General features: G+C 52.5%; 5 protein-coding genes across 5 annotated transcripts; 2 read left to right on the top strand and 3 right to left on the bottom strand.

Moving 5' to 3' along the window:
* Window positions 1–234: 234 nt before the first annotated feature.
* N0V89_000920 (uncharacterized protein) lies at window positions 235–1,222 on the bottom strand (the record flags this gene model as incomplete). The annotated part of the gene is made up of 3 exons (XM_056209738.1): window positions 235–378; window positions 431–937; window positions 1,058–1,222. The coding sequence occupies 3 exons, from the start codon at window positions 1,220–1,222 to the stop codon at window positions 235–237; spliced, it is 816 nt and encodes a 271-aa protein (XP_056076560.1).
* An 842-nt stretch (window positions 1,223–2,064) lies between these two features.
* On the bottom strand, window positions 2,065–3,618 carry N0V89_000919 (uncharacterized protein; the record flags this gene model as incomplete). The annotated part of the gene is made up of 3 exons (XM_056209737.1): window positions 2,065–2,087; window positions 2,290–3,376; window positions 3,586–3,618. 3 exons carry the CDS (start codon window positions 3,616–3,618, stop codon window positions 2,065–2,067), a joined length of 1,143 nt encoding a protein of 380 aa, XP_056076559.1.
* A 457-nt stretch (window positions 3,619–4,075) lies between these two features.
* N0V89_000918 (uncharacterized protein) lies at window positions 4,076–5,068 on the bottom strand (the record flags this gene model as incomplete). The annotated part of the gene is made up of 1 exon (XM_056209736.1): window positions 4,076–5,068. One exon carries the CDS (start codon window positions 5,066–5,068, stop codon window positions 4,076–4,078), a length of 993 nt encoding a protein of 330 aa, XP_056076558.1.
* Window positions 5,069–5,860: 792 nt separating this feature from the next.
* On the top strand, window positions 5,861–8,702 carry PAN3 (PAB-dependent poly(A)-specific ribonuclease subunit 3; the record flags this gene model as incomplete). The annotated part of the gene is made up of 5 exons (XM_056209735.1): window positions 5,861–6,512; window positions 6,568–6,627; window positions 6,675–6,869; window positions 6,918–7,024; window positions 7,119–8,702. 5 exons carry the CDS (start codon window positions 5,861–5,863, stop codon window positions 8,700–8,702), a joined length of 2,598 nt encoding a protein of 865 aa, XP_056076557.1.
* Window positions 8,703–9,948: 1,246 nt separating this feature from the next.
* Window positions 9,949–10,698, top strand: N0V89_000916 (uncharacterized protein; the record flags this gene model as incomplete). Its single annotated transcript, XM_056209734.1, has 2 exons — window positions 9,949–10,253; window positions 10,335–10,698. 2 exons carry the CDS (start codon window positions 9,949–9,951, stop codon window positions 10,696–10,698), a joined length of 669 nt encoding a protein of 222 aa, XP_056076556.1.
* Between the last annotated feature and the right edge of the window lie 1,139 nt (window positions 10,699–11,837).

The following is an 11,837-nucleotide window of genomic DNA, read 5'->3' as shown; positions in this document are numbered from 1 at the left end:
GGCTCAGCAAATCCACTCTTTAGTTGTTACATAAATTAAATTATGTCACTTGAAGATGGCGCTTAGTGTATATACCTAGGTACAGTGGCAATAATCTATCTGTAGGCTCATCATAGAGCTCAAGTACCATAGGTAGATCGTCTACCCAGCCACGATGACCCTTTCCCACAGTCCTCGTCGCACTCAGGTTTTACCGCCATTCTCTACAACGCCATTTCTGATACAATTCTCGTCCTAACCCCGCATTCCAATCTCGATATCCTGCTTCATAGGTGTGATGTTTGGATCATACCAAGCAACACAAACAACAAGCGTAAGCGCCATCATTAAGAAGTCGTAAATATACAGCGGCCACTCGTGCGTAATGAGATAACCGTCCTAGCTCACTCGTTAGACCCATAACAATGCATGTGAAGGGGGGGAAACTTACCCTTCCAAGCGCGTACTCCACCACACGGCAAAAGTTACGAATGGTGATCAGCGCACTTGCCGCATACAGCAACCAGATATATCTCGTCCACGGCAGATCCGCGCTCTTCGCTGTCGGCCTAGCACTCAACCGCTTGTGCCATGTCGCCGCCACCGCAACGAAGAACCCGAAGATGAGAATCTGCAGGACCAAGCCCCCGAGAATGATATTCTCTCCTCGTTTGACACCGTCTTTGTCATTGGCCTGAACAAGCATTCCTGCACCACCGGATTGCACGAAGAAGCAGAGAATATCGCCGGTTACGAAGATCTTGGTGACCCAGTTGGCGCGGACGATGGAATAGCCCGTGGAATTGGTGCGGAGGATGAGGCGACCAAGGATCATGTAGATGGATGCTGCGAAGAGAATGGGCGCTATGAGAATGAGGACCGACTGGATGATATAGGGGACCTTGTCATCAAGGTTTGTGTGAGCAGCTGCGCGGGCTCCGTAACCGATGGTCTCAAACTGCGGGCTTGATTAGATCATACTGCGTGTTTTGTAATATCCTTTGAACTCGGCTGGGATTTCCTCACTTGGTGAGGCGCGGTGAGGCGGGATGCGTTCGTAGATCACGATGGTACTTACAAGACCGCCGACGACGAAAGGAATACAGAACCATGTTCGGTTTTTGACAAGTCGGAAGGTGTGTAGTAATGTAAGGATACAGAAGACGATGCAAGCAATGGCACCTCCTGCGGTTGACGGCGTGTAAGACCAGAGTTTGTACTCGATCTTCCCAGAGTCCGACATGGTGCCGTCCGTAGTGGAGATTAATAGTCCTTGTATTAGAAAAAGGGGCAATTGATTTATCCGATCGACGAGAGATGCTTGTCCAATTGTAGTGGAAGTAATGGAATGCTAAGGTGATCTTCTATTGGTAACGAGCGAATGGACTGGCGGAATACAATTGATGGCGAGTGCAAACCAACTATGTGGTCGACTCCGAAATGCCAGATCGTAGTGGATGTTGTCTAGTGGCAGACCCATGATATTTATAAGATCTTGTGCCTCTGCGTCGTAATGTGCGTTTAGCAGAATCTCTCTCTTTCGCAGAATCGTTGGGGTGATACGATGAACGGCAGATACGATAAGCGAGTACGACAGTACGACGATACGGTTTGGCGCAGTGACGTGAAGAACGCGGAACGGATCAGCCCGCCCGCTCCAGCTAATTCCTGCAGTAGAATTTCTTGCGAATGTTTGTAGGACAACCGAGTGACCTTTCAATGCACATCCTGGGCGGAAGTCACAGTATAATGCAGCGCTATATCTCTTATTGCGAAAGCGGGGCCAAGGTAAGGTTGGAACCTTGGTTATTCGGCTGCTAGAAACAAAAGGCAGCGCTCAGGTATGTCAATATCGCAATCTTCTCAACCTAGTCGCAGTACAACCCCCAAATGTCGAGATTCTTAGCTATAGTCATCCAGATTTCTCAAATGATTTCTTTCTCTAGGTATCATATGCGCGGTGCGACTATTATACTTCCACAATATGGTCAATTTCACGCAATTGTATGGCGACCTTGGCGATCCAATGCCGCGATCCTAGCGCAAATTAAACGCCTTCTACAGGGGACGGTGAGCTATGATAACTTATTCGTGCGCCATGGGATAACCTACAGACGATCGCAAAGCCAAAGCGAAGGATTGCTTAGGGTGTCTCCCGTAATTCCAGTCCCTCGATTCATGCTACTAATCAACAAACATAGTCGGAGGCTTTTCCCTGCTGTACGCCGAGCCGTGTTCGCAAGGTCTCCCGTAATCGTCCTAGTGCAGCTGTGGCTCAAGTTGACGCTGACTGGGAAATTGGTGTGCGACAGGCACGTATCTGCTCTTTCGGCCAATCGAGCCAGTTCTTCCATTCTGTCGGAACGAATGCATCGGCAATGGCTAGAATCAACTCATCGATTCCGTCCAGGAACCAATATTGTCGACCTTTTCCCAAGATGACACCGTAGTGCGCGAAAATGATCAACGCTCCTGGTTGTCTCTCAGAGAGCAGTTCGACAAAGCGAGATGGCACGAAATGGATCCAAATCCGGAGCAGAGAGTCTGATGGAGGCTTGGACAATCGACCAGTTGCATCGAAAAGTAGTTCTAGCAGGCGAATGGCTTCTCTATAGGCTTCGTTAATCTCAGGATGGTAGATGTGGTGAATTACGTCGGCAAATTTGCGGAGCTGAACCAGTTCTGTCTCATCCGGCGCCTTCGCTTTGTCCCATGTGACCGAATGAACATCTTTGGGCATAATGCGTCCCAGTTCAGATTGTCGCATGTAGTCGTACCTTCCGCTGGCTTGTATGAGCGGACCCACCATCCTAGTCACAAGCAGATTCGAAAAGATACTCTCAAAGGCATCTTCAAGATCGGTCGAGCTCGCAGACATGGCACAGGTATAGGGGAAAAGGAAGGCGTTGAAGATAAGCACTGCAGGGAGGTTCGTTTCTGAGATGTCTTTCACTTCACTCCGAAATTGGGTGAGTGCGATTTGATGATGGCGCCTGGCTCGAAGTAGGTAATCAGCTCGTTGGGCCGATTCCGACCTGCTGAGATGAAGAGCAGTGAGAGACAGAATCGCATGAAGAACAAATGGGTTTTCGAAAGCGATCTTCGGAATGTAGCTGATGAAAATATCCGCTGCCTCTGGTTCGTGTGCCAACGTCTTCGCAGTAACGGTGGTGAAATGATGCAACAATCGCATGTGCGCAATGTCGGCGAGTAATTCTTGACTTCCAATTCCATCGTTGTGTAGCCTGCCCACAACAGAGCTCTGCGTAGATGAAGGCGTATCCAGGGCAGTGGGCGAGAGTGCGACCTCGGGAGCAACCGCGCTCCTCAGCCGAGGGTACTCGCAACTTGAGCCATACTTCTCGCAATTCGAGCAGAATGGCTTTTGCTCATCGCACTATTTACAGTCAGCCCAGGGAGCTCAACTGCTGTTGTAGCTATATGCGGCAAGGGAGTCACACTTTGACGTGTCTTGCTTTGCATGGTATGCACCCGCTACGGGATTTTTTATGTGGCTTCCGGGTTTTCGTAGCATTCATGTCACCTGAAGGCATCGTGACGCATCATTTTCAATCAGTGTTTGATGGATGAAGCGCAAGTGCGTACTGTGAGGTGGGAAAGCGCGGATGAGCTCCACATATGGTCTGTGCACAACATCGCCCATTACGGGCTAGCGAATCATGGGACTCCGATGGATCCATGGATGGTGTACCTGAAGCGTTCACAAGTGTTGCGGAAACTCCTTACCTGGAGCATTTCAACGCTGGCAAATAAGTTGCAAGACAATCTAATCTCCACCTAACTTACTTTTGCTCTATGAAAGATAGAATAGCAACACATCATCGGGCGAATTTAAAGCAAATGAGATTTTGCCTAGCTAATGGACGGGGCAGATGGCGATGTGCACCGAGTGGAAGCCAGGCAATGCTCCCCCCGATAACAGACGCTCACAGCGGGCTCAACTATCTCCCTGGAGCTCATATCGTGGAGCTGTAGGCACCGCGGATCAGCGCCAAATTCAAGTTGTCTTCGCGGGGTATCAAACACTTAGCACCCAGATGACAAGCAAAACCAGGATCACATCTTATGTTTGACATCATGCCTCTGCACCCGGACTGGGGAACGAGCTGTCTCCTTCGGACATGGAATCGGGGGGCAGCCTGTCCGCCGCTATGTACTCTGGGTAATCGCCAAACCCAGCAGTAGCAACACCGTATGTCGACCCGACTTGAGCCTGAGGAATATCCCATCCTTTCTCTGGCACCAGTACACCCTGTAGCCCCATGTGCGACGATGCACCATAGGTCATAGCCTTCCCAACCTGCGCATACCGCTCGTACACCATCTCTGCACGGTACACGCATTCGTGGCAGAAGATGACATCGCCTTGCTTCTTGTTCCCTAGGAAAGTCCTGTTCTTGCACTCCGGGGTGTCTGAGCAATTAGCAGCGCAGGCTCGGGCCGGTTGGGCCCATACCTCGTGGCCGCAGCGCAGGATATGTGGGAGCTTCCAGTCGTAGCCGAGTTGGTTGGGGTTGTAGAAAGGTTTGCAGAGCCGCTTGACAATCTGCTCGTTGGTGAAGCCAGTATAGTGCTCTATGACGGGGCGGGTGAAGGCGAGTGCACGTTTGACCTCCCGGGGAATGACGAAATAGCTACTAGCGGGGATTCCATGGCAGATCTCGCAGAAGATGTTGTCGTGAGACTGATGTTGATCAATTGCGGGCAAAATGGGATCCTTGGTGATTCGGAGAGCCGCGGTGCTGGTCAGGGCTTGTCCGAGCGATGTACCAGTCCGAAGGTCGATGTGTTCCAATGGTGCGTTCATGGTTTGGTGCTTGACCCAGCTAGCAACGTGCAGACAATTGAGGCCACAGCGGTTGTCGACAGCTCCGCCCAGACTGTCGACGGCGACAATGTGACCGCAGGTCAACATGTGGACAGGTAGACTGTACCCACCCTGGAAAACGGAGCATGGTTCGATGCCGTTCGCCTCGAAGGCGTGGTAAGGGTAACCGTTGGGTGGGACTTTTAGCTCTTCGTAATTGTTCGAGGATTCGGATTTGAGCGCGCTCGAAGATGGCTCCATCTCGGACCTCGCGAACGGTTGAGCACCGTCAAAGTGGTCATGGGCAGGGCGTCGTGAAGTGCGCGAGTCTATATAAGGAAAGCGCGAGAGGCGGTGGTGAACGCACGTGCGAATCGGGGTTTGTCACCTGGAGTTCAACCTGCTGCTTCACCATTGCCGTCACTTCATTCCTGCGCAAGACACGTCGGCGAATCGAAGGCGTCAAGCAACTTCTACAAGGCCGCATGAAAAGTTCCGGTATCCTGTGATACGGGCCTGAACGGTCGGGGGCAAGCGGCATATGCGCCCTTCACTACTCTGGTATCCGTGTTCTCCCACACTGGGGACGACGTCCTCGCTCTTCATCTGTACGCGGAAAGCTCCGGTCAAGCCGCAGAGTCGACGCGGTGGGCCACGGGATCTGTGCATGGTCGTCGTACGCATGCATGAGCGGCATCGCCGTCGAGTCGGAGAAGCTCACGGGTGATGAGGGGATGTGATAGGGACAAGGTTCGAGGGAAGGCCAGAAGGCCGTGTCGATGGGCAGAGGGTGAGGACATGAGGTGACTAAGCGGTGCAACCGTCGCAAACACATGGCGCTTGTCTGATAGGCGGCAGACAGACACGCCTTCTTTCATCGCCCGTTCTTTGGATAGCTCGAGTGCGCATGCCCATGGAGACGCGGCTGCCCTTTACTTGTGAAGCAGCAGGAATAGCCGCGGGGTGGAGCCCACCGTCCAGTCGCATGTGCGGGCGTTTCTGAGGTACTCTACTCCACTTTGGCCGCTATCGACGACGTCCGACCCGCCCGCCATGCTGCGCGGTTTGGGAGACGACGACTTCGCACAGCGCCCGCCCGCGTCGCGATGCCAGGCCGACACTGTGGGACAGTCAATTGACATGCTGCCAGGAACCCACCGGTCCCACGTACGCGCCCACTCGAGCCCGAAACCCTTCGCGAACAAAGCAGACGTCCTCGGCGCCGACCCGCTGCCGCGTCCCTCCCCGCCGCTGGCGCAACAGCAGCAGCCACATGCGAGCGCCTCTGCTGGTTCCGACACGACCACCAGCGCCCCCCTCTCCGAGTTGACGTCCTCGTCGTCCTCGCGGGACTCGATCCCCACGCTGGACCCGGCTGCGGAGCTGCGCCGCGGTGAGACAACGCCTCAGAAGCAGGGCAAGAACACAAGACGCGCCAAAACACACAACAAGACGAACAAATGGACTAGGAACGGAGCCGGGTCTTCGGATAGCACAGGCTCTGAACGCAAGACGTCTGTGCCGCAGGCTCCCAGACACAACTCCCAGAGCGCTGCATCGTCGCCTCAGAGCACGCGCTCGCTGCAGAGACAGCAGTCGCACACCCACGCCGCCCTTCACCAAGGACGCTCCATGGCCACGACGTACGGGGGCCCGGCGGGAGACTCGCGGCGGGGAGTAGCCTCCCCCAGGCCCAAAGGTCGCGGTATGCTTGGGCCATGATACAGTGTATTCATCCATCTCTGACACGCAGCTCTCAGAAGCGAAGAACACCTTCTGCCGCAATGTCACCATATACGGTCACTGCCGCTATGAGAACAGTGAGTGCTCGCTACTTTCGCTGTGAATTGCATTGTAACGTGGTCAGCCTGTCCATACATTCACGATTCTACCAAGCTAGGTCAGAACGAAAACAAAATGAAGCGCTTCAACGTAGATTCTCCATCCTTCACACCGCTACAGGCCAGCACCAATGGAAGCCTCACCCCCTCATCCCGTGGCGCCGCCATCTCTCCCAAAGCTGCCAGTGCCGCCATATTCACTCCCAAGTCGCAACGTTCAGGTAGGTGAAGCCATTGATTGCACCTACCTTGTTTACTGAGTTGTCCAGCTGCAAGCACCCCCAGCCTGCAGACGAAGGAACCTGCGGTGGAATGGCATCCGCAGCAGCAAGACTTCACCGAGTTTGTCCCAGGCCAGACATTTGAAAATCAGATGGTAGGTCTGATTTCATTTCACCTTTGTACCAGCCCAACTGCTTTTGGATGAATCATCTGGACCATGTGAGACACTGCATATGCTAAGCGAACAGGTGGACCCCAACGCGCAGGCGCAGGCTTTAAGCTACGACCCTTTTACTGCATCTTCCGCAATATCCGCCATCACCAGCTCCGGCCACCAAACTAGCGCCATCAATCCGTATGTCCAGGACCCTTCCCTTTCCGGCGCATCATATTTCGGGAGCGCAAGTGGCTTTCAGTCATCGCCCGCTTACCACCTGTATTGGCCTGTCGGTCCTCAGCCAACGGGCTTGCTGGCCTACCAACGCACAGCACACGACTTCTTCATTCCAGATTCTGTGCGCGAGGATCTACAAAAGAAGGCAGAGATATCCAGGCAAGTCGCGTCAAATTCCTCGATACCTCCTATAGAGCAGTTCCATTCTCTTTTCTGCTTGGACACGTCACCACAGAAGAATCAGTCGATTTTCGGCTACACAAATTGGGTCTACAAGGCCGTCTCCAGTAAGGATGGAAACATGTACGCCTTGCGTCGCTTGGAGAATTTTCGCCTCACCAACGAGACCGCCATCCGTTCCGCTCAAGCTTGGAAACGGATATTGAATGGCAGTGTGGTAACGATCCATGAAGCCTTTACGACGCGGGCATTTGGAGATAGCTCGCTTATCTTTGTTACCGATTATCATCCAAATTCGAGAACGCTTGCGGAGGAACATTTCAAACAGGTGCCGATGCAGCGCTATCACGGCAGGCAGGCGGCAACCTCACACGTGCCCGAGCAGGTTCTTTGGGGCTACCTTGTACAAATTGCATCCGCACTAAAGGCTATTCATGGTTCTGGTCTGGCTGCACGACTCATATCACCCTCAAAGATTATACTAACATCCAAAAATCGGATACGACTAAACGCCTGTGGCATTTTGGACGTTGTGCAACACGAGACTGCACGACCTCTTCCAGAAATGCAAGCAGACGATTTGCTTCAACTCGGTCGATTGATCCTTTGCATTGCAAATGGAAATTTGTCTGCACATTTGAACATGCAGAAGTCTATGGAATACATCACGCGGAGCTACACGGCCCGCTTGAAAGAGTGTATTCAGTGGCTCATCAGCCCGCAAACAAGCGCTAGTGCGCCTTCCTCACCCACAACGCCTGGGACCTCCCACAAGGATATTGATACATTCCTGGGCGGCATTGCAGATCAGATGGCGACAGTCTTTGATAGTGAGCTGCACGCACAGGATACCTTGACCAATACCCTCGCTCGCGAACTCGAATCATCGCGCATTGCGCGTCTACTCATCAAGCTGAACTTCGTCAACGAACGTCCGGAGCTTGACGCATCACAACATGTACCCGGCAGCACAGGACCGGCCGCCTCGTCCTCGTGGGCGGAGACCGGAGAGAGATACTATCTCAAGCTCTTCCGCGATTATGTTTTCCATCAAGTCGATGCGAACGGGCATCCCGTTATGAATCTGGCGCATGTGCTCGATTGCTTGAACAAGCTAGATGCTGGGACGGAAGAGAAGGTCATGCTGATCAGCCGCGACGAGCAAAATGTGCTCATAGTCAGCTACAGAGAGTTGAAGCGAGGACTTGAGTCCAGCTTTCAGGACTTGGTTCGAGCGGGCCGGCAGTCGGGGAAATAGGGAATCGTCGACTCAAGTCCGCTGAGCGCAAGGCTGTGGCCAAGGCCGAGATCGAGCGATTAGAATTGGAAAGGAAGAACGTAAGAAAGACTGCATCGCGAGTTGTATCGAATTGCGATTACTTGCTTATGTTGTCTTGATGAGGGTTGGGTTAGGGCTCGGTTCGCGAACGACGAAGCTATAAATAAGACTATTCTTTACTTCATGATCTGGTATTCGCTCAAGTTGGTCCCGCTGCCTCGTAGACAATTCTCAGCACCATTCACGGTTTGACTTAGACGTTCAGCCTGAAAGATCGCCAGAGCAGTGGAGAAACGGTGAATACGCGCGCAAGAAACGCCATTTCCAGTGGTCTCTTCTGGAATTAGGCTTCAGTAAGTGCTCATATGACCTAGGTCAACTCGAATATTGATTCCGCATCACTGCTGGGATGGGCGACTAGCATAGGCGTCCTTTGCAATTACCCGGTAAAACGGTCCGTGTTCCTCTACGCTTGTTAGAAGCCTCTCACTAATCAGAGCAACAGACGCAGAAGAATGACGACACATGACATGGTATCTTGCGCCTTACGAACGCATACCCCATAGTGGTTTGCGTTGCACAGCGCCATGTCGGTGAGGTGAAACAGCAGCTGTGCAGGCGAGGGTTCCGACTCCCTTCCTTCTACATACATGGCAACGACTACCACGATTGAGGTGAGTTTATTTAGCCTTTCTGCATACGCGATTGATCTACGGGTTTTCTCTGACCATATTCCTATCCTACGACTCCTCCAAGCATTCCTGGCGGCAAGGCAAAGTCTGGAGCCGACTCGCATATACCCTTAGCCGAGCATAGATTAATCTCGCCGCACAAGTTGCCCAACGGTCACGCCGGACTACACATATTGCAACAGATTACAATTCTCCGATAGGCCGACCGTCTACTTGACTTTTCCTCACTCGTGGAAGACGTTGCCCGAATTGCGCGTCAAGTGACTTTGCATGGCACATGGTTCCCCCGACCCACAACCCAATACCGGTTCGCGGTCGAGGCAGCCAATATACGAGAACAATTGGGATGGTGTGGAGGTCCGGGCAGCGTCAACAAGCAAGGACAGGGGGGTTTGCGTGCTATATAACCGAATGCAAAACCTGGGTCGAGCACTGCTTATCTTTCAGTGCGGTGTATGTCCCTTCCTGCTCTCACTATATCCCCTTATACCCAGATCAGCTTTCCATCTACTCCACGCGCGCCGAGACCAGCTATGCGCTCCATTATCCTCGCCGTGCTACCGGCGCTCGTATCTGCACACGGGCACGTCGAGCAGGTCAAGGCTGATGGCGTTCTTTACCAAGGTTGGAATGCTGCGTTGCAGTACCAGAATCCGGTGCCTAAGACGGTCGGCTGGAAGGCGGATAACCTGGACAACGGATTTGTGAGCCCCGATGCTTTTGGCACTGATGCGATCGTGTGCCACAAGAGCGGAACGAGCAATGGGGCGTACGTCAGCATCAAGGCGGGGAGCACAGCTACGTTCTACTGGGACACATGGCCGGTCAGTCACAAGGGGTAGGTCGTTCTTATGAAGTCCATTTCTGACCTCTGGATGCTATTCACATGTGCAATGAGCTGACAGGCTACAACAAAAAGCCCCGTGATCGACTACATCGCCGACTGCAACGGCGACTGCGGCGCCGTAGCTAAGACATCCCTCTCGTGGACAAAGCTCGACCAACAGGGCTGGATCTCAGGATCCAACCCCGGTACCTGGGCCACCGACAACCTGATTGCCGCAAACAACACTTGGACCATCACTATGCCGTCTAACTTGGCCGCTGGCAATTACGTTGTCCGCCATGAAATCATTGCCTTGCACTCTGCGGGATCGACCAACGGCGCACAGGCATACCCTCAGTGCGTTAACTTTGCGGTTACCGGAAGCGGAAGCGGAAAGCCGACGGGTGGCGTGCCGGCTACGAGCTTCTACAAGGCAACTGGTAAGCGCTTACCTTGAGTGAAGTTGATAAGATCATGCACTGACGCGATCCAGATCCCGGAATCTTGTTCAGCTTATATTCTTCCTTCTCTTCCTACACTATTCCCGGGCCGGCGCTGGGCAAGATTGCGAAGAGGGAGCATGCCAGGGAGTTCCAGTAGGTGCTGAGAACATCATCAGCTGATAGGATGGATTCACTACTTGCATATAGTGTGAGATGAAAGGACTACTGCATTGGTGCACTGCACACGATGATTTGCTTCTCAAATTTGTAGTGTTGCTACAAGACTGCGACAACACTTGCGTTACTTTTGCTTGTTCTTTTCCCGTAAGCCCAGCCGGTGTTATGACCGAACACCATCGGGCAGAACGCCCCTTCTAGCGTCTGTGATTTTGTTTCTATCTTGCAGGCAATCATGGTTGCGCGAAGCATCAGTACCGTGACTGACCTTCGCGGTATCTACAAGCTCTATTACACAGGCGCAAAGAACTTGATTACGGAGCATGTATATGCACACATTGAGAAATCTGGACTTTGAAGATTTACTACTGCTCACAGTGGCGGACTTAAATCTGAATTGGTCTCGGTAAGGTCTTTTGTCAAGCTGAAGGTCGGCTACAAGCATGCTAAACAGTGAACCAAGAATTCGACAGCTATCCTAGGGTGACGCGAGCTATAATATATCTTTAGAGTTTGGACACTGTACTATTTGGTAGTATTAGTACTTACGTGTCTAGTCCTCAGTGTGGGCACTGTGCTTGTATATCTTTTTGTGTTGTGTTCATGCCTTCAGTCTAGCGATTGATTCGGTGCCAGAGTTCAATGCCATGTGATTGACTTCAGGCAACACAGTCCTTCTAGAGAAATCGACGGACAGGTCTTCGATATTACTCATTTCACGTAGAGGGGCAAATCACAGTGTGTCCACAATTGCATGAACGCACTAGGCCGTATGCGTAAGTTTTCGTACAACACCCTGCATGCCCAGCCGGACTAGTCCCTCACCACGGCGATGCAGTCCATACTGTGTGTGGTCTTTATCCGCCTCTTGAAGCAAATCTCCGAGCTGTGATTGGGGGAGAAGACCATGGTAGTGCTGAGGAAGACGAAGGATTTGACATCTCGGCCTGGAAAAGCTTCTACATGCATTGTGCCT

This window comes from Didymosphaeria variabile (genome assembly GCF_027946475.1).
Source record: "Didymosphaeria variabile strain IMI 356815 chromosome Unknown scaffold_1, whole genome shotgun sequence".
In the NCBI taxonomy this organism is placed as follows: Eukaryota; Fungi; Ascomycota; class Dothideomycetes; order Pleosporales; family Didymosphaeriaceae; genus Didymosphaeria; species Didymosphaeria variabile.
This window is presented reverse-complemented; position numbering and strand designations above follow the sequence as displayed.